At 51.7% G+C, this 24,185-nt stretch overlaps 1 protein-coding gene across 1 annotated transcript in view; it reads left to right on the top strand.

The window, feature by feature from the left end:
- Positions 1-461: 461 nt before the first annotated feature.
- SIN3B (SIN3 transcription regulator family member B) overlaps positions 462-24,185 on the top strand; it is a 48,248-nt gene continuing 24,524 nt past the window's right edge. The window contains exons 1-6 of the mRNA XM_061149941.1: positions 462-569; positions 812-918; positions 2,229-2,382; positions 9,579-9,779; positions 16,032-16,175; positions 23,575-23,697. Of these exons, the coding sequence (XP_061005924.1) occupies positions 462-569; positions 812-918; positions 2,229-2,382; positions 9,579-9,779; positions 16,032-16,175; positions 23,575-23,697 (837 nt within the window). The remainder of the gene's footprint in view (positions 570-811; positions 919-2,228; positions 2,383-9,578; positions 9,780-16,031; positions 16,176-23,574; positions 23,698-24,185) is intronic.

Raw genomic sequence — 24,185 nt, 5'->3', positions numbered from 1 at the left:
GGGGTCCAGAACACTATTTCAGTAAATATATCAGGCTGTGTAGATCTTAGCATCTGTAGAAGCTATTCACCCCGCCGTCGAAGCGCAAAAATAGTCAGAGATGCCCAGTAAACGAGTGGGCATTCCAGTGTTCCAGTAAACCTTAATTTTACAGACACCGAAACCTGAATTTCATAGAATTTTCACGTGGCACGGAATAATCTTCACTATCGGAGTTTTCCCAACTTTTAAAATTGTAAAAAGCATTCTCAGTTTACTTGTGGGGCCGGACAAAAGCAGAGGGCAGGCCTTGGTTTGCCCGCCGGTGGTATTTTAAGCGTTAGCATTTCAGTTTTCAGCCAGTCCCTCAAGGAACTTTGCAGTCCCAGCCGCCGCCAGGCCACGCCCCCCAGGGCGGAGCCAGCGCATGCGCGGCCGACCTCGGGCGGGGGGCGGGGCGGGCCGCGGCTCCGACTTCCAACATGGCGCACGCTGGCGGCGGCGGCGGCGTCGGCCCTGCGGGCCGGGGGCTGAGCGGTGCCCGCTGGGGTCGCTCGGGCTCCGGGGGCCACGAGAAACTGCCGGTGCACGTGAGTGGTGCCCCAGCCCTCCCTGGGGAACCCCGTCTTCCAGTCCCCGGAGGTTGGCGCCCCCTACCAGGGCCCCGCCCGACCCTGGTCCTGCCTCGGCCTCCGCTCCGCTGGGCCCTGGACCCGCGACTCCCTGCCTCCGCCCCTCGGAGCCCGGCCTGTCCCCGCTCCTGCCAGGGACCCCCGGCCCCTTCCCCTTCTGCGCCGACCGCGGCCCACCAGGACCCTCCCCCTCCCCGCAGGTGGAAGACGCCCTCACCTACCTGGACCAGGTGAAGATCCGCTTCGGCAGTGATCCTGCCACTTACAATGGCTTCCTGGAAATCATGAAGGAGTTCAAGAGCCAGAGGTACCTGCGGGGCCCCTGCCCAGGGGGACGTCCCAGGTGGACGCCCTGGGCCGCAGTGGGCCTGAGCGATGTGGGAGCCACTAACCCCCGCTGCCCCTCAACAGGGTGACCTTGCGCAGGTTGTGACTTTTCGGAGCCCCAGTTCCTTCTTCCAAAAAACGGGACGGAAGGGTACCTTCCTTGTGAAGCTATTGTGGGGGATTCCTGGAAGGAGGGCAGGGATGGGGTGAGGCGAGTGAGGCTGTCAAGCAAGCACAGGGTGGGATCCTGTCTTTACTCAGGATGTTGGGTTTTTTTTAAAATAAATTTTGTTCGTCGGGAGTTTTTTAAAATTTAGATTTTTTTTTCCCCCCAAGCACTGCATGAAAATGTTACTTATCCTGGTTAAGGAATGTTTTGGCACTCTCTCCCCCTCGAAGCTTAATCCCCAAGGTGAGTGCCTTACTTGCCTCGCCCTCATCCCAAGCCTACTTGAGAAATAACGCACATAAAATGCTTAGTAAGGAACCTGGCACTTAGAAGGCATTTAAAACACATTAGCTGTTTTCACAGGCACAGAATCAGGGGGGTTAGAGATGTATCGGGGATCTCCCGATCTCCTATTTTGTTTGACAGGGGGCTTGCTGAGACTTAGAGTGGGCCAGGGGTTCACCCAGATTCATGTTAGGAGCAGAGATGGGACCAGGACTCCATCCCTTCTGACTTAGATTCATGAGTATCACGTCCACACTGTCCTGCTTCCCCCACTGAGGAAATAATAATGACAGGACTCACCTGGTTTCCTTCCACAAGCCCGATGCTAAGACCTTGGCCCTGACTGCAGCCCTGAGGGAGAGCCCTATCTCTTCTCTCCTTGATCTCTTATGCAGTTTCCATACTTGCAGGGCCTTTGACATTTGTGCATTACCGTCAGTTACTGGGAACAACTCCTGTGTCACAGCAGATCGCTAATTCGTATGAAGTGAATTTATCTCCCCGTTTAGAGGACTTGGCCTCCTGTCACTTCTTGGAGCTCAGGGTGTGCGGCTGGCTCTCCTGACATTTTCAGAACCTAGCTCACATGCTTGCAGTTTTTTGGGAGCTGTGCTGTGTCCCTGTTGTGGGTTTTTTGCTGGGAAGATACAGGGAGCCCAGGCCTGGCTGCCTTGGTGGTGGACCACCGTCTGCAGTCACACGGAACACATTTTAGGGTGCTTCGTTGTCTGTTGAGCAGCCTGTGTCCTGGGACGGTTAAGAGAGTCAGAAGTTAGCTCGGTTCCCAGTTTGCCCCCTAAGACGCTCCTGCCCAGTCCTGGTCTTCTCTGTTCCAGCATTGATACTCCTGGCGTCATCCGACGAGTGTCGCAGCTCTTCCATGAACACCCTGACCTCATTGTTGGATTCAATGCTTTCCTTCCTCTCGGCTACAGAATAGACATTCCCAAGAATGGCAAGTTAAACATACAGTCGCCTCTGTCGAACCAGGTATGCAGTGGTGTGAGTGATCGGGCCTTAGCACCGCCCACCCTGGCACTGGGGTACTCAGGCCAGGCAGTGTGTCTCATGTGTTTCATTGGCAGGGAAGCAGGTGAAGGGCCGATCTTCTTGAAATGCTTCTAGCACAAGTCAAAATAAATGGAAGCACCTTCCCCAGCAGCCTCTGCATCCCAAATTGATCCGTTCAGCAGATTTAAATCAAGAATGGGTGTGTCTGTATGTGTCAGGGAGGCATTCTCCAAACACAGTTTTATGTCCGGTCACAGTCAGAGACACGGATGGACCTAGAGTCTGTCATGCAAAGTGAAGGAAGTCAGAAAGAAAAACCAGAATCGTATATTAGCGCATGTATTAACATGTGGGATCTAGAAAAATAGGACAGACGAACCTAGTTCCAGGGCAGCAGTAGAGACGCAGACATAGAAAACGGACATGTGGACACAGTGGGGGAGGGAAGGTGGGGTGACTTGGGAGATTTTGTTTGGCATAAATACACTGCCATGTGTAAAATAGATAGCTACTGGGAACTATGGTATATGGCACGGGGAGCTCAGCTGAGTGCTCTGTGATGACCGAGAGGGATGGGATGGGGTGGGGGTAGGAGGGAGGTCTAAGAGGGAGGGGATATATGTGGGTGTGTGTGTGTGTATATATCTGATTTGCTTGGTTGTACAGCAGAAACTTAACATTGTAAAGCAACTGTACTCTGATTAAAAAAGATAGTGGCAGTCGCAGCCGCCAAGGTCTGGGTTTGAGGCTCCTCCTCAGAGCGCTAGGCAGGCTGTACAAGTCTGATCACCCCTGGCACCACACAAAGTAAAGCAGTGGAGATGCATGTGTGACCAGCCATCTTTATTATTGGTGTGCCTCCCTCCCCTGCGGGCAGGACCATGGACTCAGCTCAGGCTTGTGGTCCCTTCTTTCTTAAGTGACAAGTGTCAGCCTCTTCTGTCTCTGCAGTCCCTTCTTGTTTGAGCTCACTAGACCCCCTGAGAAAAAGACTGTTTGAGCTTTACTTTTATAAGGTAGCCACTGTCTTTTTTCTCTCCTCGGTCCTGTTGCCATTTAGGGCATAACGCTTTGCTGGTGGCGTTGCTGGCCAGGGCATTGTGGGTGTTCAGCGGCATCCCTGGCCTCCACCCGTAGGCCCTCACCCAGTCGAGGCAGCCAAAAACAGATCTCCAGACAGAGCCACATGTCTCCTGGGCGCAGAATCACAGCATTGAGAAGCCCTGGTGTGACTGAACCAGCTCTTTCAACCACCTCCTCCTCCATCTCTGCCCCAGGGGTTTTTGCAGGGAAGCTAAAAATCTACTCTGAAGCATTTTGTAGGTTTCTCCTCTGTTGAAGGAGATTGCAGTTTCCTATCAATTAGGGAGTCAGGATTTGAAAAGAGAGCAGTGCGAGGCGACTTGGCAGTGGCAGGTCCCTCTCTGAGGGGGGCTAGCGCACACATTCTGCCTTTTCTCTATGCAAGGCAGGCTTGTCAGCACGTCAGCACCATCAGCAAGTCATCTCATTAAAGCTGAGGAGTGCGCCTCACTTTTAAAAAGGTACTTGGAAGCCTGGGGCCAAAAAAGCTTCCATTTCATGTTTGCAAATGAAGCCCCAGGATCCAGAGGTAGCGCTTGTGCCTCCAGATGATAAAAGCTTTAGCGGGGATTAACCTTCAGAACAGTCCCGGCTAGGGGAGAAAAGCGAGCTCTTTGCAGCTCTGTGTGCAGGGGCACTTTGCTGAATCCGAGGCACTGTGTCAACACTGGGTGTTGAGGAAAGAACCGGTGACATGCAGAATTTGCCTTTCTCTAGCCTTGTGGGAGTAACTGCTCCCAAGGCCGGATCTTCACGCGAGCCTCTCCTTCTCTTAAATAGCTGCAGGGCTCCTGCTGCTCCCCAAGTAACTTCGAGACCTGTTGGAGAGATAAGGAGAACAGACCGGTCTTGTCTGCCCCCGGGGTAGATTTCGTGACTGCAGGTCTATTAATTCTGAGGAGGAGTTTGATGAGAACGTTCCCTTATTAGCTGCCTACCAGGGCTTTTCGGTCTTGCTGCAGCCTAGGAGCCCCCATGTGTGGGGCTGCTCCCTCAGCCCGAGAGGTCCATGCCCTTCATTCCCTCCGGTCGCCCACTGCCGTCTTGGTTTCACATCACGTTTGTGGACGTGTTGTGTTTCCAGCCCTGCTTCCCGCCAGGCCCAAACCAGATGTCTTCTGAGCTTTCTAGAGTCCTTTTCAAGTCATTGGTAGCCTGAGAACTTTCCAGGGCTCCCGGCTCACTAGTGCCCTGGTGATTTTTTTTTTAACTGGTTTTTCTGGCTTCACTGTTTTGAAGTACCTTCTGTGTGTGTGTGTATGTGTGTGCGTGTGCATGTGCGTATGTGAATATTTTCCATTCTTCATCCCATCATGAATCCTGTAGACTATAGGCAAGGAGAGAATAGTTCTTAAGTGCTGAGGAAGAGAACTAAGTGTTAGCCTGTGGGGAGCCTTTTGTCAAGGTTTCTCAGCCTTGCCCCTGGGGCCAGATTGTTCTCGGTGGGGCCATTGGGTGGTGAATCACTGGACTCCACCCACCTGATGCCGGTAGCCCCCTGCCACCGCCAGCCAAGTAGGACAACCTTAAAGGTCTCTTGACATTGCCAGGTGTCCCCTGGGTTGGGAACAGAATCTCCCCGGTTGAGACACTGGCCTAAGGGAAAGATAAACAGACATGTGCCATGATGTGGGCAGCATGCCCAGGGGCCAGGGACCACAGCAAGAAGACCATTCCCTGGCTGTGGCCTTTGGAATCCACACCTTTTTGGTTCTGGTTGACTTTAGTTTTAACGTCACCTTGTCAGAGAGCACCCCCCCCCCCCCCGCCCCCAATTCCCATCCCCAAGTCATTTTCACAGCATCCCGTTCTACATATTTCAAAATAGCATAGCAAAGCTAAGAAATAAAAAAATGCAGTATTTCCTGTTGGTTTGCCTTCCCTGGCAGATGGGGTCCTCCAGATCAGGCCTGTCTTGTTCACGACTGTCCCCGTTCTGGGACACCTGAGGGGCGAGACCCCAGGCGTTAGAAGAGTGGTAAATCTTGGCTGCCAGTTCTGTTCAGGATAGACCCTGCCTCTCGGGGGCAGCTCCTTTGTACTTGTCCAAGATCACGTCTGCTTAGATGAACTTAGAGATAAACCTTGAGGTGCAGTTTGTAGTTTAGTGTCCCCTTTACATTCAAAGGGACGCCAGCTGCCTTCCCTCTGTGAAGGGTCTTTCAAAGTTCATTCTGTCCCTGGGAGGCCACCTCCTCTGTGCCAGGCACTGGGGTTTGTTCAGATTCCTGGCTCTCCGGCCCTTGCCTGGTTAAGGTGGGGACTCACGCGAGACACGTGTGGATGGATGTGAGATGTGGGAGGGAGTTCAGTGCCACGAGTGAAAGACAGCAGAAGCCAGGCCTGGGGAGGTGCCGTGGGCAGAGGTGGGGGAGCAGGGGCCACGCCTGTGTCTTCTGGGGGCGGCTCTGTGGTCGGGGCGTGAAGGCCTGAGGTGGGAACGAGTGGGTGTGCTGAGAAAGCAGGAAGCCAGTGGGGTCGGGACCTGAAGCAGAGGCTGTAGGGGAGAGAGCCAGGAGCGTGAGAAGCCAGGGGAGAGTTCTGGAAAGGCCCCTCCAACTGCCATGCCAGACGTGGACTAGGGGGGGCAAGAGAAGATCTGGGAGGCTAGAGGGGGCCCTGTGTGAGCCAGATGGAGGGGAGGGTATTGTGGACCAGGGGCGAGGTGTCAGTGAAAGTGAGCGATCCGGGTGATGGCAGGATGCAGCACCTGCTGAGATGAGCAGTGGGGCGGGGCGGAGGGGGCCACTGTCCCCTGCTGGGGTGTCCCCTTGAGGAGTCTCTGCAGTGCCAGGTGGGGCTGTGTGTGCACACTCAGATAGGCTAGTCGGCCGTGTACGGCGGCTCCTTAGTGTCCGGCAGGCATTTCTGCTGTGCCTGGTCAAGGCCACCCACCGCAGGCAGAGAACACAAAAGCCTGGATTGTTCCAGAAAGTTTAGACCAGGGGTTGGCAAACTGTGGCCCACGGAAAGAGCCAGCTTATGTTTGTATGGCTGATAGCTTCTACCTTTTTCAGATTACAGTAAAAAAATGTTTTTAAATTGTGGTAATGTTTACATAACATAAAGTTCATCATTATAACCATTTCAGTGTGTCCAGTGTAGTGGCTTTTCAGTGTATTTACAATACTGTGCAGCAACCACTAATTCCAGAACATTTTTATTACCCCAGAAAGAAACGTGTACCTCCTCAGCCCCATCCGCCACCCCACCCAGCCCCTGGCAGCCACTGATCTGCTTTCTGTCTCTATAGGTTTTCCTCTTCTGAATACTTCATATAAATGCAATCATGCACTGTATGTCTTTTTATGCCTGGGCTTCCTTCTCTCAGCATTGTGTTTTTGAAGGTCATCCATGTTGTATTGGGGCTTCCCTGGTGGCTCAGCGGTAAAGAAGTCGCCGGAAATGCAGGAGACCCGGGTTTGCTCCCTGAGTCGGGAAGATTCCCTGGCGAAGGGCATGGCAACCCACTCCAGTACTCTTGCCCGGAGAATTCCGTGGACAGAGGAGCCTGGCGGGCTACAGTCCATGGGGTCATAGAGACTTGGACACAGCTTTAGCAACTCACAACAACAGCAACATGTACCGGCACTTCCTTCCTTTTTAAGGCTGAATGATATTCCACTGCATAAATGGAGCACGTTTTGTTCATTCATTCTTCACTTGATGGACACCAGGGTTGTTTCCACCTTTTGGCAGTTGTGAACAGCGCTGCTGTGAACAAACACTTAATAAGGATTTGTTTGAACACTTGTTTTTGGTTCTTTGGATAGATACCTAGGAGTGGAATTGCTCAGTCACCTGGTGACCATGTTTAACTTACTGAAGAATCACTGGGCTGTTTGCCACAGTGGTTGGACCATTACCACCTGACCTTTTTTGTGGAGCCCATCTGGTCTGCAGGGGGTGGTTCTCCATCTTGTCATAGTAACTCACTTCATAGAAGTGGAGGAGGCACATGGTGCTTAAAAATGCCCCCTTATACTAGTGGGAAAGGAGCCCTCAGTGAACACACAGCCTCCTCTGAAACCATCCTGGGCTTCAAAGCTGCTCCCTCCCTCCGCCCCTGACAAGCCTGTACGCCACAGAGGAACACAGGATCAGATCTCTGTGAGTTTAAGTGAGAGGTGATCAGGAGGAGCACCCCAAAGTGATTGAGAACCAGTTCCAGCGCCGGGAGAAACAGTGACTGCTCGGTCTCCTGTGTCTCTGTTTTCCTTGGCTCAGACTTCCTGGAGTTGCCTCTGCACCCACCCGAACCCCAAATTCACCCGCACTCAAACCCCAGATTCGTATCTCAAAGTTCTGACCCTCTGTATCTCAGAATATGACTGTATCTGGAGATAGGATCTTTACAGAGATGATTTAGGTAAAATGGGGCCATTAGGATGAGCCTTGATGCAGGCTGACTGCTCTCCTTATAAGGAAGAAATGTGGGCCTTTGGAGTGACCTCAGGGATATGTGCGCACAGAGGGACAGCCCTGTGAGGACGCAGTAGGAAGGAGGGGCAGGTGTCCAGGCAAGAGGCCTTGGGAGATTCCAACCCTGCTGCCCCCTTGAGTTTGGCCCTCCAGCCTCCAGAACTGTGGGGAATAAGTGCCTGTTGCTGGAGCTGCCCAGCCTCTGGTGTTTGTCGTGGCAACCCTGGTGCACCGGTAGACCCACTTAGGTGCTGGTGGGGGTGCCTGGTGGAGGCGGCACAGTGTGCCTAGAGGCCCCTGGGGTCCAGGGTCAGCTGCAGGTGCCAGGGAAGTTCACCCGATCATCCCCAGCCGTGGATGAAGCCCACTCTCTTCTAAGCACTGCTCCAGGCACTGGAGATAAAGCCATGTCCAAAATAGAATCCCTGCTCCCCTGGAGTCTCCCTGCAGCTCAGGGCTGGACAGACAGTAAAATAAGTAAAATGTGTCACCTGTAGGAAAGTGGTATGTGCCGTGGAGAAAAAGCAAGCGAGAAAGGGGCTCAAAGTGCTAGGAGATGAGGTCTAGAAGATTCCCTGAAAGGGGTTGTGTACGCAAAGACCTCAAGCCAAACCAGAGGGATCCTGACCTGCCTGAGACCCAGGCAGGGACCCGCAGGAAGCCGAGGGTCAGTCCTGACAGCCCAGCTGTGGTCAGTGGCAGAGCGAGGCCATTCTCAGGTGGTTATTCAGTCGCTAAGTCGTGTACGACTCTTTTCAACCCCATGGACTGCAGCACGCCAGACTTTTGTATCCTCCCCTATCTCCTGGAGTTTGCTCAGGTTCCTGTCCATTGAGTTGGTGATGCCATCCAACCATCTCATCCTGTGCCACCCTCTTCTCCTTTTGCCTTCAGTGTTGCCATCCTCAGGACCACACATGAAATTCCAGTCTAAGAACAGAAACATCACCTCCTTTGTGGGGTGGTCCTGTCCCGCTGTGAATTAGGATTCCAGCTTCTGGGAAAGAGAGACGTGTGTCTGTCTTTTATTTGTATTTATGTTGACAGAAAAGCATGTAAATGGAGAGCATACTTGATGCCTGCTCAGGGCCCATCACTCTTCTCTCATGTAACTTGCCCCGGGCTTAGCACCGGAAGCCCCACGGCCCTGGGCAACCTGGATAGTGGGCCTCCCTCACCTGCAGGGTCCCAGTCTCCTGCCTGCTGATAGCAGGTAGCTTTCACAGCTGAAAACAGTCTTGCTGAAATGGACTGGCCAGAGGGTGAAGACTTTGTTATAAACGGCCCCGAATTCTGCTCCGAAAAGGATTGAACAATCCACTCTTTGTAGTTTTCTGGAGAATGCTATTTTTTTTCAAAGTGTGGAGTGTGCATCCTGGTTTCATGGTCCCTGAGTCTGTTAGAAGGATCGGGCAGAGGTGAGTTGGTGAGACCCAGGAATGCACGGGCGCTCCGAAGGCTGAGGGGGACTCAGCGTCTCCGTGTCTGCGTGCCCCGTCTCCGCTTCCCTCTCTCCAGGCCCCCAGAAGTAAACTTTCTGTATCGAAGGAAAAAACTCAGCCCTGTGCTGAGTTTTGCCTGCTCTTGCAGACGGTGGCTCAGTCTGGTGTTTCTCACAGTCTGCTGCGCGTGTCGGGCCGGACAGTAACTCACTGTCATACTGTTGTCAGGAGAATTCGCACAACCACAGCGACTGCGCAGAGAACGTGAAGCAACAGGTGCTGTACAAGGAGGACAAACCCCAGGTGCCCTTGGAGTCCGATTCCGTGGAGTTCAACAACGCCATCAGCTATGTGAACAAAATTAAGACCCGCTTTCTGGACCACCCGGAAATCTACAGGTCCTTCCTGGAGATATTGCACACCTACCAGGTAAGACTTCAGTCGCGCTTTGCTGTGGGTGTGGGTGGCGCTGCCCAGTGTCCGGTGCAGCAAGAGCATTCCGGTTCTCTTTGTGAATTCCTGTAAAATTCTGATCCGCTCTCTTTTTTTTTTTTTTCCTGTGTTAATTTTATTTTCTACTATCGTAGAATATATATGTAAAACGTAACCATTTTTAAGTGTACACTTCAGTGGTATTAAGTACTGTACAGTCACACTTTTGTGCAACCATCACCATCATGCATTTCCAGAACTTTTTCATCTTCCTGAATTGAAATTGTGTCCCCACTAAACTCTTGTGACTCCCTCTTCCTCCCTCCCCCAGCCCCTGGCACCCGCCCTTCTACTTTCTGTCCCTGGATCTGGCTCTGCTGGGGGCCTCCTGCAAGTGGCATCATATTTGTGCTTTTGACTGGCTTGTTTCATTTAGCGTGATGCTCTTAAGGTCCGTCCGCATTGTACCGTGTTTCAGAATGGGCTTCTTTTTGAGGTGGAATATTATTGCATTGTATGGCTTGGCCTCATTTTCTCTCTCCCTTCGTCCATCAGCAGACACTTGGTTGCTTCCGCCGGACAGCTGCTGTGATCAGGAGTGTGCCTGTGGGTGTTCTGTGTGGGTTTGCTTTCAGTTTGCTCCCTGAGGCACCTCTGCACCCTCTTTGGGAAACACACATTAGAGGATTAAAGAACCCCCCAAGAAGACAGTTTTCTTTTTATAGAATGGCTTAGTTATCATTTAGACAATAGAACTACCCTTCATTTATGCTGATTACAACTGGGCCTTGCGCCAGGTACTGGATCAACAGAGATGAATGGTCGCTGTTGCCTAGGAGTTCAGTTTAGGGCTGTGCGAAGGACAGGTGTGTCAGTGTTGAAGGTTGCTGATGAGAGGTCAGGCTGAATTTCTTCTAATATTTAGTTACTTACTTTGGCTGCATTGGGACTTAGTCGTGGTACTCGGTCTTCACGGCACCATGTAGATCTATCACTGCGGCACACAGACTCCAGTTGTGGCATGCAGGCTTGGTTAACTCTGCGGCAGGTGGGATCTTAGTTCCCAGACGAGGGATCAGACCTGCGTCCCCTGCATCACAAAGGTGATTCTTAACCACTGGACCACCAGGGAAGTCCCTCAGGTTGAATCTTAACAAATCAGTCAGAACCATCAGGTGAAAGACGGAGTCTCTCGGAGCCGGGCAGACTGTGCAAAGGCCCAGGGCAGAGCAGGCAGCTGGCTTCAGGGAAATTAGCAGGGAGTACAGGCAGGCCGTGGGAGATAGACAGGGAGACCGTGGAAACAGTGTCAGACTTTAGTTTTTGGGGCTCCAAAATCACTGCAGATGGTGATGGCAGCCATGAAATTAAAAGACGCTTGCTCCTTGGAAGGAAAGTTATGACCAACCAGATAGCATATTAAAAAGCAGAAACATTACTTTGGCAACAAAAGTCCGTCTGGTCAAGGCCATGGTTTTTCCAGTGGTCATGTATGGATGTGAGAGTTGGACAGTGAAGAAAGCTGAGCACCGAAGTATTGATGCTTTTGAACTGTGGTGTTGGAAAAGACTCTTGAGAGTCCCTTGGACTGCAAGGAGATCCAACCAGTCCATCCTAAAGGAGATCAGTCCTGGGTGTTCATTGGAAGGACTGATGGTGAAGCTGAAACTCCAATACTTTGGCCACCTCACGGGAAGAGTTGATTTATTGGAAAAGACCCTGATGCTGGGAGGGATTGGGGGCAGGAGGAGAAGGGGACGACAGAGGATTAGATGGCTGGATGGCATCACCGACTTGATGGACATGAGTTTGAGTAAACTCCGAGAGTTGGTGATGGGCAGGAAGGCCTGGCGTGTTGTGATTCATGGGGTCGCAGAGTCGGACGTGACTGAGCGACTGAACTGAACTGACTGACAGGCAGGCCAGTGGCAAGGGGCATCAGTGTCATGCAAGGAGTTCAGACATCATCTTTGCCCAGACGTGTACTCTCTGCTGCTTTTTGTTTTTCTAAGCAACAGAGCCCATTTTTAAAAAAAAATATTTATTTTCATTTATTTATTTGGCCACACCCTGTCTTAGATCTTTGTTGTAGCATGTAGTTGTGATATAGACTTTTTAGTTGCGGTTTATGGGATCTAGTTCCCTGACCAGGGATTGAACCCTGGGCCCCTGCCTTGGGAGCACGGAGTCTTAGCAACTGGACCACCAGGGAAGTCCCGAGGACCCACTTTTAAAAGTGAAATCTTGTGCACAACCTTAATAAGAGAAATGAAGAAGTGAGATTGCTTTTAGCGTGAATGTTGGTGATGAGATTGACAGCATTTGCTTCCTGTAAGCCCAGTGGCGCTATTTCGATGGCCTGAGCACGTGCGGGCACTGGTGCTGGTGACGTGTGGCCCTGTCAGCCTCACGTCCAGCGGCTGCTGTGCCTTGCACAGCATTAAGAACTTCCTGCTTCTCACAGAGAAGTGGTTGCATGTGGCAGCTCTGAACACCAGTCTGTTTGTAACCATGGGGGTTTATGGGTCCTTCACAGATTCTGCGGGGTCCGAACATCTCAGGGACAAGAAGGATCATTAGAGGGAAGGCCAGGAGGTATCTGTTCTGTTGATGGGAATTGAGCAGAGAAGTTAGTCTGACTTAACCAAGGCCATAGCGAAGGGCTGCAGGTTGATCTGGAGAAAGCGTGAGGGGAAAGGTACAGCTCAGCCTTCTCCAGCCGCAGCCACAGGAGTCGGTTGGAGATGCAGCCGCCCGGGCCTCCACTCCTGGTTCTGCCAGGCACCTGCTTTTCCAGCAGGCACCCTGGCAGCAGGGGCCATCCATTGCTTCAAGAGGAGCTGGCAGCGTGAATTTCTATGTGAGTTATCCTGATTTTAGAACATTAGCTCAGATTTTTTTTTTTAATTTATTTAATTTTGCCCGCCCTGGTTCTTCGTTGCTCTTCAGACTTTCTTGAGTTGCGGTGAGCGGGGGCTGCTCTTCGTTGTGGTGCACGGGCTTCGGCTTGCAGTGGCTTCTCTTGTTGCGGAGCACGGGCTTTAGGGTGCCTGGGCTTCAGTAGCTGCGGGCTGCGGGCATAGTTGCCCCATGGCATGTGGGATCTTCCTGGACCAGGGATCGAACCTGTGTTCCCTGCATTGGCATGCAGATTCTTAACCACTGGACCACTAGGGAAGTCTGGATTTGAATATTTTTAAGACATTGTGAGGCCAGAGTGGCTCTAGAGTAAATTTAGCCACGTTACTTGTTTTTTTAATCTGTCGAGCCTTGATTCAGACCTTAGCTGTGACCCCTGCCCTTCAGAGTCCTTTTGCTCACCACCCTGAACCTTGGGGCTCTAATCCGTAAACTAGCTATAAAGTGGTGGTGCTGACCCAGGTAAACGTGGCTCGCTGAGGTCACAGTGCTCGCTTCAGGTCAGTGGAGGGGAGTAGGTTCCCTTACACAGCTTCATACGTGTGTCGTGTGCCTGGACAGGCACAGCCAGCTCTGCCCTGACGTCCCCAGAGGGACCACAGTCTGTGCATACGCCCCAGCCACAGGGCTTATGGGAAACCGGGTCAGGGCACGACCCTCCAGAACTGTGTCAGCCACACACTAACAAAAAAAGGTACTGGGCCTTTCCTGGTGGTCCAGGGGTTGAGAGTCTGCCTGCCAGTGCAGGGGACACAGGTTCGACCCCTGGTCCCGGAAGATCTCATATGCCTCAGGGCCTAAGCCTGGGTGCCACACCTACCGAGCCCACATGCCTTAGAAACCTGCATGGTCCACAAGAGAAGCCACTGCCATGAAAAGCCCGAGTGCTGCAACTAGAGAGGAGCCCCTGCTCGCACAAGCTAGAGGAAGCCCATGCACAGCAACGAAGACCCAGCGCAACAACAACAACAAAAACAAAAAATATATATATATAGGCACCTACAAAAACCGGTAGCACCGTTGTACACTAGTTAGATGGCTAAGCGTGATGTGAATATTGCAACACTCGACCTTGGAGAAGGCCTGAGGCTCACCTGTGGACGTGGGTGTGGAAAGGTTGCAGCCTGCAGATCACTGTGAGGTACCAGGAGGAAGTTTCCTAAAATGCGATGGGATGATGTCGCCCCAGATTGGAAGGGTGGCTCCTAACAGCCGAGGGAGGGTGTGTGCGTGTTGGGTGTCATGGGTTTCCCACATGGCTTGGCTCAGCCAGGTATGCTTCTCCACATCCACCCCTTGTTACTCCTGGACAAAATTCTGTCTTGGTAGCAAATGAAGAATCCATACCACGCTCAAATGACTCTTTAGTATTTGTCCCAAACAGATAGATGTCTGTTTACAACAGGCCTTAGAGCATAGCTGACTCTTTCTGTGGGAAAATTTGCAGGAGGTGCATCCCTCCGTTAGAGAGTGTGCACCTGCCACATGATCATAGATGGTGCCAGGCTTCCCTCTGCCAGGGGCACCAGGCTTTCTTTCCACCTTGTAATGAGAGCACCCAGTTCCCCACACCCTGCACAGACATCACTAGTCACTTATCCAGTCTGATGAGCAAAACTGCTGTGACTGTGTTGTGGGTGCTCAGTCATGTCTGACTCTTGGTGATCCCATGGACTGTAGCCCACCAGGCTCCTCTGTCCATAGAATTCTCCAGGCAAGAATACTGAAGTTGGGTTGCCATTTCCTCCTCCAGGGAATCTTCCTGACCCAGGTATTGAACCCTAGCCCCTTGAGTCTCCTGCATTGGCAGGCGGGTTCTTTATCATGGAGCCACCTGCTGCGATGCTGTTTATTTATTTATTTATTTTTTTGTGATGCTGTTTTAAATTGTATTTATTCAAACATCACTTAGTCTGATCACTGTTTTATCTGCATAGGAATGATTTGTATTTGTTCTCTGAGCTGAGTGATCTTTGCCTGTTTTTTCCTTTGGCCTTCAAGTGTCCCGGTAACTTGGGGCAGGGTAGGGTGGAGGCAGTTTTTTCTCCCTCCTAACGAGGTGCTCTGTGTGCCAGGATTGGGAAAGTACCTTTCCTCGCGGGGTGAAGCGGGCCTGGAGGGGAGGTGAGCCGAGGGCTCGCATTCCTTGTCTCTCCCCTCTGCAGCCCTGGGGGGAGGATGTTGAAGCCTTGTCGTGCTGCTTGCTCACTCATATTCGGTGTGTAAAGTTGATAGGGACTAACTTTTTTTTTAATTCACTCTTCTTTTTTTTTGGCTACTGGGTTTTTTTTTTTTTTTTAGTTTTTATTTTAATTGAAGGATAATTGCTTTACAGAATTTTGTTGTTTTCTGCCGAATATCAACACGAATCAGCCATGGGTATATATATGTCCCCTCCCTCTTGAACCTCCCGACGCTGTGCACAGGCTTTCTCTAGTTGTGTCGAAGTTGTGTCAAGTGAGGCTACTCTCTAAAAGCGGTGCGCTGGCTTCTCATCGTGGTGGCTCCTCTTGTCGCGGAGCAGTCTCCAGGCGCGCGAGCTTCAGCGGTTGTGGTGCACAGACCTCATGTAGGATCTTGCCCAGTCAGGGGTCAGACCAGTCTCCTGCATTGGCAGGCGGATTCTTAACCACAGTGCCAACAGGGGAGTCCAAGGACTGACTTCTGACGGCCGACTTGCGTTCTCCTCACCTCTTCCTGCCCTCCCAACCTGTGACCCTTCTGGTCTTCATCTTGTTGTCTTAAGCTCCAGGTCAAGCCATCTCCCTTCTGGGGTCTTGGTGACCCTGGGAGAGCAAGTCCCATAACCTGCAGGTTCCTTCCTGTCCTTCTTCACCCTCTGCCCTTTCCAGACCCAGCGCTAGCTCCTCATTTCCCCTGCCCCGCAGGACGGCTCCCTGCTCTTGGGAGCCGCATGGATTCGCCATTGACCTTGCCCTTCCACAGCCTCTGCGCAGCAGTGCTGCTCAAGGGCTGGGGCAAGGTCCTTCCGTGACCGTGCCTCTCCCGGATTGCCTCCACGCTCCCAGCTCTGACCGCATCCATGTCTGGGGCCCAGGCCAAGTTGCGCAGCAGGGTCAAGATGCAAGCACATAGGGCCGTTCTCCAGAGCCGGTGGAAGGGAAGTGGTTGGGGGGTAACCCAGGTGTCAGCTAGGCAGCAGGCTGGGCCCTCTCCCCTGGTGGCAGCAGTCAGGGGCTCTGCCCGCCGAGCCTGTCTTTCGTGAATCGTCCCTCTCTCTTCCACAGTGGGATGCTGGAATGTCCCGGCCTAGGGTGTCTCCTGGTTCCTTGGCTAACGACTCCTTTTCTCTTTCCTGAAAATCCACAGAAGGAGCAGCTGAGCACGAAGGGCCGTCCCTTCCGAGGCATGTCTGAAGAGGAGGTGTTCACCGAGGTGGCCAACCTCTTTCGCGGCCAGGAGGACCTGCTCTCCGAGTTTGGACAGTTCCTGCCTGAAGCCAAGCGCTCCCTGGTGAGTACGGAGCACCCACCCCTGTCTGGGGCCACGTTCTCGGCCAGAGCCCCACGCCTCAGTGCAGCCTTCAGGCCAGGCCGGGTTTATCCACTCCCCAGAGACACTGGCTTTCCCCCGAAGCCACACCCAGTGCAGCCACCCATGGGCCCCGCGTGCAGGCTCCACGCCCTCACTGACCTGGAGCAGGTCCTCCACAGGGCTTCTCTGGATCGAGAGCGGCGGGTGCTGAGGGCCGGTTTGGGGGGCAGAGCGTCTTCCAATGGAGACCTGCCCGTAACCGGGGCCTGTGGTGCAGGAGGGCTCAGGCTCACCGCCTGCCTGTGTGGAGGGACCGAGTGGACGTGGGCTGAGGCTCAGCCGTGACTGGGGCGGGGGCACAGAACTGGGAGCCGCAGAGGGGCCTGGGATGGGGGGTTTGGGAGCGCAGACTGCACTGTCAGCCTTTCTCTCTCTGCTGTGGCCTGAGGCCTGCCAAGCTGCCTTTTCCATTTCCTCCTCTTCTTTTTCTTTTCTTGCGAACTTAACAGCTTTCAGAAAAAAATTGAAGGAAAACTCACGTAACATAACATTCACCATTTTAAAATGTACAGTTCAGTGGTGTTTAGGGTATTCATAGTGTTGTGCAACCATCACCTCTTGTCTAGTTGCAGAACATCCCCAGCACCCCAAAAGGAAACATCCCGTTAGCAGTCACTCCCCATCCTCTCCTCCTGAGACCTGGCAGCCTCCAGTCTGCTTTCTGTCTTTGTGGATTAGCCTGTTCCTGGACATTTCGTGTGTTGATAGACGGAATCATAATGACATGTGGCCTTTGATTGGCACGTGGCTTCTTTCACTCAGCCTCATGTTTTTAAGCTTCATCCGTGATGTGTCAGAACTTCATCACTTGTATGGCCGAATAGTAATTCCATTGTGTGGATGGATCACAGTCTGTTCATCTGTTCATCCATTGATGGACACTTGGGTTGTTGTCCTTTGGTCACTGGCTAGTGCTGCTGTGAACACACATGTACAAGGTTTTGCTTGAACACATGTTTTTGGTTCTTTGTACCTAGGAGTGAAATTGCTGAGTCTTATGGTAACTGTGTGTTTAACTTTTGAGAAACTGCCAGACTGTTTCCCACAGTGGCTGGACCATTTGCCGTTCTCACTAGCAGTATACTTGGGTTTCAGTTTTCCACATCATCACCAATGCTCAAGATTTCCTTTATTTTTTTAAAAAGATAGTCTTTGAGTTGGCGTGAAATGGTATCTCGTTATGATTGTGATTTGCATTTCCCTGCTGACTCATGATACTGAGCATTTCATGTGCTTACTGGCCATCTGTTTACCTTTGGAGAACTGTCTATTCAAGTACTTTGCACAGTCTTCCATTTGTCTCCTGGTTCTTGGGTTTTAAGAGTTCTTTATATACTCTTGTCATTAGTCCCTTATCAGATATTTTCCTCTACTCTGTAGGTTGTCTGCACTTTCTTGTTAGTGTCCTTTGGTCAAGTCCAGTTACCTATTTTTTTTTCTTTCATCGCCCATGCTTTCACTGTCAAATCTAAGAATCTGTTGCTAATTCTGAGGTCATGAAGGTTTGCCTCTAAGTTTTTTTCTAATACTTGTTTAGTTTTAGCTCTAGTGTTTGGGGCAGTGATCCAGTTTGACTTAATGTTTGTATATGGTGTGAGGTAGGGGTCCAGTCTGGTTTGTTGAGGGAATTGTTCTCTTCCCATTGTATAGTCTTGGCACGCTTATCAGAAATCAGATGACCAATATTATGGGTTTATGTCTGGACTCTCACTTCTAATCCGTTGATCTCCATGTCTGCCTTTGGCCAGCACCACATCATCTTGATTAGTGTTGCTTTGTAGTAAGTTTCAAATCAAGACACATGAGTCCCCTGATTTGGTTCTTTTTCAGGATTGTTCTGGCTAGTCGGGCCCCTTGCAGTTCTATATGAATTTAAAAATTGGCCTTTCCATTCTAGCAAAAAAAGGCTATTGGGAGTTTGAAAGTGATTCCATTGAATCTTCCAACTGTTAGGGGGAGTATTGCCTTCCTAACAAGATTAAGTCCTCTACCCAACAAATACACAGCATTTCTCCCTTTATTTAAATGTTTAATTTCTCTCAGCAGTGTTTCATAGTGTTTTTTTCCCACTGTATAAGTCTTGACCCCTTTGATTAAATTTATTTCCAAATACTTTATCCTTTTTGTTATCATGGAATTTTTTTGCATATAACTTGATTGATTGATTGTTTTTGTCCGGCTGGGTCTTCTTGCTGCTCGGGCTTTTCCCCAGGTGTGGAGAGCGGGGGCCACTTGAGTTGTGCGCGGGCTTCTCCTTGTGGAGGCTTCTCCTTCGGAGCACAGGCTCTAGGCACACCGGCTTCAGTGGTTACGGCATGTGGGCTCAGTAGTTTAGATTCCCTGGCTCTCGAGCACAGGCTTGATAGTTGTGGTGGATGGGCATAGTTGCTCTGAGGCCTGTGGGATCTTCCCGCATCAGGAAACAATTCTTTACCACTGAGCCACCAGGGAAGTCCTGCAGTTGTTCTCTTAATTTCACTTCTGGATTAGTCATTGTTCATATACAGAAACAGCAGTGCTTTTTTGTGTTGATTTTGTATCCTGCAACTTTGCTAAACCCGTTTATTTGCTTTGATGGTTTTTGTGGATTCCCTAGGATTTGCTGATTATATAGTTTTTCCAGTTTGTGTGCTTTTGTTTCCTTCTTTGGCCCAGTTGCGCTAATAGAACTTCCAGTATTGTGTGTACTAGAAGTGGTGAGAGCAGGTGTCCATGTCTCGCTCCTGATCTTAGAGGAAAAGCGTCCGTCTTTCACCACGAGTGTGATGTGAGCTGGGGGCTTTTCGTAAGCAGCCTCAGGCTGAGGAAGCCCCCTCTATTCGAAGGTTGATGAGCGTTCCATTTCCTCTCTTCACTCTTTCTCTTTGCCCTTGAGGACAGCTTGGGTGGTGAGCGCACCAGAGTCCCCCTCCCAGCCTCCTGCGTCACCACCGCCTCTCCCGGGTCTGCTTCTTGAGTGAGGGTGCAGTGGGGGCACGGGGCTGCAGGACAGCAGGTCTCGAAGGAAGGGGCTCACAGGGCAACAGCAGTCTGAGTCTGGATGCCATTCAAGACTCTTGGTTGAGCAAGTGGACTTCCCGGTGTGCGATCTGGGGCTCATCCCCATGTTACTGTCTCCAGGACACAGAGCACCATCCCTGAGTAGAGTTTCCACACAGAAACACTTCCTGACTGAGCCAGAGAGGCTGGCTATGTGCCACAGCCCGTCTGTGGGGCTGATGTCAAGTCCAGGAGCTGTGACCAGTCCTGCCCACCCTCTTGGAGTCTCAGGTGTCCTGGGGGGCTGGATTGAGCCCAGTGAGCACACAGCCCGGGCCTCCTTGTGCTCTGGGTGCGGCAGGGGGCCTTGAGCTGGCCATGTCACCTCCCAGGCTTCATTGCCTTCTCGCTTATGTGGAACTGATCACCGCTCCTGCTTAGGCTGGGACTGAGGTATTGTCCTTCAAGTGCTTTTCACAGGGCCCAGCTTATACTCAATGCTTTGGAACGAGCCGCTATGGTTGTGCTGGAAAATCCAGCCTAGAATCCAGGCTGGTCGTCCCATCTCCAGCACCAGTCTGCTGCCTGGCCTGCTGGAAGCTCTTGAGAAATGCCTGGGCAGGTGGGGGAAACAAAACCCCTGTCTGGACCCCCCAGGGACAGATAACTCACATCTGCACTGGGCCTCTCAGCTCGGCTGCCTCCTCATGGCCCTACCCTCGAGTCTGACTTGCTTCTTTAAGTCCACTGTCTGCCCCGTGTATCTCTCGAACTTCAGAATCCCGACTTGTTTTTCTCTCCGTGTTTCCAAATAATGCCCTTTGCAGCCTCAGCTTCATTGCCATCTTCCTTCTCTGTGCGTGTTCCTGTTCATCAGAGACCTCCCTAACTGGCTCATGACCGACCCTCCCCACTGGCTCCCAGGGCCACGTGGCCGAGGAGCAGAGGGATCTCAGCACCTCCTTCCCACTGCATGCCCTTCTGTTGGCTCAGCCCAAGGTTGTGGGCACGTGGGCCTCTGTGTCCAGGGAACTCGAGCTGCGTCGTGTCCCCTGCTTTGAAGCCTTTGTTGCTCCCTCGTACACTTGGTGGATAGTCTTTGGGTGTCATCCTCTTGGATCTGGGTCTGGAATCTCAGCTCTGACCTTGGTGTTGGCAGTGCTCTTCCTGAACCATTCCTGCAGGGATGTGTGTCCAGCGGCATCCTCCAGTGGCCTTCCCAGAGCCATCGCTGTCAGCGCCATGTGGTCCAGGTGCGGCCCACCCTTGTGGCTTCAGGAAGGAAAGGCCTTCCTGAGTCCCTGGCCATCTTTCACCGCTCTGGAGGACATGCCCTGCTCAGGGAGGCTCAAGAGCGTAGCCCCCACTTAGACAGGAGGTGGTGGGTGCAGCACCAGAATAGGGGCTCTGAATGACACACCTGGTCCATGTCCGCTTTGTCCCCTCCTCTCTGCAGGAGCCTGGCAGGTCACCTCCTCGTCCCTCAGCTCCCTCATCTAAGAAATGTGATGAGAATGTCTGTCCCTAGACCAGTTGGAAGCTTTTAAGCAAAGTGTCTGGCCCTGGTGAGGCCAGGGTTGCAAAGCAGGGTCCTGCCTTGGCGGAGCAGCCATCAGACCTGCCTCAGGGGTGGGTGGGGGGCCCCGTCTGTTGGAGTTGTGGGGACAGTGCACAGAGGACGCTTGGTAACTGGTCACACTGGCCGTCTACGCAGCTCACGTGAACTCTGCAGGCCCTGGTTCCTGAGTTCCCTTGTTGCCTCTCTGTGAGGGGTGAGTGGAGCCTCGTTCTCTGAGGGCTGTGGTCGCAGCACCCCCTGGCGGACACAGCGTGGCATCTACCAAGCTGGACTCTGACAAAGCCCACCCTGGAAAGAAAAGCATCTCCCTCAGAAAAGCACCTACTCAGTTTCTCTAGATGGTATTTGTTATCAGTCCAGCAGTGTTTTTTTAAGTGTACATTGGGTGATTAGAGCTGTTTGTGCTTTTTAAAAGATTTCATCAACTTTTAAAAATTATTAAAATGCTCGTATGTATATATCATTCATCTTATAAGATGATCTTGCAATTACGTTTCTACTAAAATGGCAGGAGAAAGAAACCAAAGGTAAAATTGGATATTGTCCTAATTAAACTCGACTATCTGGCCTAGATCAGGGCTCAGCAGTTTTTCTGTTAAGGGACAAACAGTATCTTAGGCTTTGCAGACCACACAGTCTGTGTGGCAAAGGCGCAGCCCTGCGGTGGAGGCGGGAAAGCAACCCCAGGCCTTACATCGGTTAGTGGGCGTGGCTGTGTGCCAGTGAAACTTCATTGACAAGCACAAACTGAGCCAGCCCCTACCTAAATGGTTTCTGGGGGCCTTCTGCCTCAGACATTTGCACATTGGGGCATTTAACTGAAGCATAAGAACTGTCTGAACTGTTAGGTGAAGGTTGGTGATAACTGAGCTTGCTTTCCAGCTGGGTGATCTTGACTGGGCGTGCAGTGGGTGTCCCCCTCACCCCCCATTCTGCCCGCCCCCGCCACCAAGTCCTATTATTACCCATCCCCCTCTAAGAAGCGATGTTTGCACCAGTTCTGGGATCTACAGCAGATACCAGTTGAGAATTTTTTTACTTTAGATTCTTGGAGTAGTCTTGAATCTTTGGATAACTACTCCTCCAAAGAATTAATCCCCTAAGGGACAGGGACAGACTTTGTTGTTGTTGTCCAGTCGGTAAGTTGTGTTTGATTCTTTGCGACCCCATGGACTATATAGCACGCCAGGCTCCTCTGTCCTCCGCTGTATCCCAGAGTTTGCTCAAATTCATGTCCATTGAGTCGGTGATGCTTCCAACCATCTCATCCTCTGTTGCCCCCTTCTACTTTTGCCTTCAGTCTTTCCCAGCATCAGGGACTTTTCCAATGAGTCAGCTCTTTGCATCAAGTCGCCAGAGTACTGGAGATTCAGCTTTAGCATTAGTCCTTCCAGTGAGTATTCAGAGTTGGTTTCCTTTAGGATTGACTGGTTTGATAGCCTTGCTGTCCAAGGGACTCTAAGAGTCTTCTCCAGCACCACAGTTCGAGAGCACTCAATTCTTCAGCACTCAGCCTTCTTAATGGTCTAACTCATATCTGTACATGACTACTGGAAAAACCATAGCTTTGACTATATTTGTAGTTAAGTAATAGATCTTTATCATTGTAATTATTTATATAAAAATAGTGCATGCTCATAGAAAAAAAGCATTAATGAGAGCATCAAGTATGAAAAGTAAATTTCCCTCCTTGCCTCAGTTTCCCAGTCATTCTCCTCAGAATTAAACTTAGAAATGTCTTACATATCTTTCGAGAAACCTCCGAGTGCAAACAAATGTTTATCCTTTAAAAAAAAAAAAGGGCATGCTGTTTGTTCGGGCATGCCCCTAGGGGTTTTTTCTGTTTGGAATAACGGTGTATCAGATATGCCTGTCCCTAGCAGCAACACAGAGCTGATTCATAGCTGACGTTTGCCTCTGTTTTGTTTGGAGGCACCACGATTTATCCTCCCAGCCCACCCTTCATGTGGTGTCTCTGCATAAAGGCCCCATGGTCGGTGGGGGTGATGGCGCTGTGCCTCTGCAGCCCAGCCCCCCAGAAGAGCTGCGAGCTGTCCACCTTCTCCCTTGCCTGCTTGGACTTCCATATGATAACAAATGCTGCTAGATTCCTCCAGAACCATTCTTCATAAATATTGCCAGCACCCTGACCTGCTAATAAGTGCTTGGTGCAGAGAACCAGCAGTGAGAGCCGCCCCCCCCCGCCCCCGCCCATGATGACTTTGCCTCCAGGATGCATTTTTCATTCATAGGAAAGAACACAGAATTGGCTGGAAGGCCCCCAAGTGACCTGGCAGCCATCAGCCGCATCCTCTTGCTGCCAGGGCTTTGCATATACTGGTCGTCTCACCTGAAATGCTTTCCTTCTTGCGGTGCACCCAGACACAGGCAGACACCCTGTCAGTGGTCTGCTGGGTGAGTCCCGCACCAAGGCCCAACTTCAGTGTCTCCCCGCTGAGTCCTCCCTCACTTGTCAGGACCCTCATCCATCGAGGCCTTCCTTGAGCCTTCTCCCGGCCTCACGGAGTGCAGCTGTGGTGAGCTGGGTACACAGGTCTTTCCTGCAGTAAACGTGAGCATCTTGAGAGCCAGGCTCAGCTCACACTAGGACCAGGCCCCTGGCCCGGGGCAGACAGTGCTCTTTGGGGTCGTGAGCTGAGTCTCAGCTGGTTCCGCGTGCTCAGATACAGTGAGAACCAGCCCTGGTGGGTCCGGCTGTGTCTCACCAGCGCTGACCACCTCCTGTGTTTGTGTCCTTAGTTCACAGGAAATGGGCCATGCGAAATGAACAGTGTTCAAAAGAGCGAGCATGAGAAGAATCTGGAGCACAGCAAAAAGCGCTCCCGGCCCTCCCTCCTCCGTCCCGTGTCTGCACCAGCAAAGGTAACCATCAGCTGTGCACATAGACGTGTGTGTCGACACTCAGCAGCCTGGCCTTCTCTATAGATGACCTGGGGAGCAACGTGCGGAGGTCCTGAGCAACAGGCTGGGGCAGGAGGCTGAGTCCAGGCCCTAGTCCAGCTTGAAATTCACTGTCTGTGGGAGCTTGGGAAGACAGCTCACCTCTAAGGTGGCTGTTCACCTGTTTCCCTTGGCTTACAAGAGTGTGAGATGTGATGTCATCTCCTCCTGCGTAAACTGGATGCTCAGCCTGCTGCTTTTCACCTTCACAACTCTCTCATGGGCAGGACACCCATATACAGTTGTGCAGGTTGGTCACTGCACAAGGTGCCCTGCTAAGGGGTGAGAGGCTCTGAGGTTCCTCTCCTGTTATGCTCCTCACCTGTGATGGTGATTTTCTTATTCCATCATCCCTTGTGTATTTGCTAGTTGGCTTTCTACGGGAAGGGAGAGCTTTTTCTCCATCTCTG

The sequence above is a fragment of the Dama dama genome, chromosome 9 (genome assembly GCF_033118175.1).
Source record: "Dama dama isolate Ldn47 chromosome 9, ASM3311817v1, whole genome shotgun sequence".
NCBI lineage: Eukaryota > Metazoa > Chordata > Mammalia > Artiodactyla > Cervidae > Dama > Dama dama.
The sequence above is the reverse complement of the archived record's forward strand: the minus strand, read 5'-3'. Positions and strand labels throughout refer to the sequence as shown.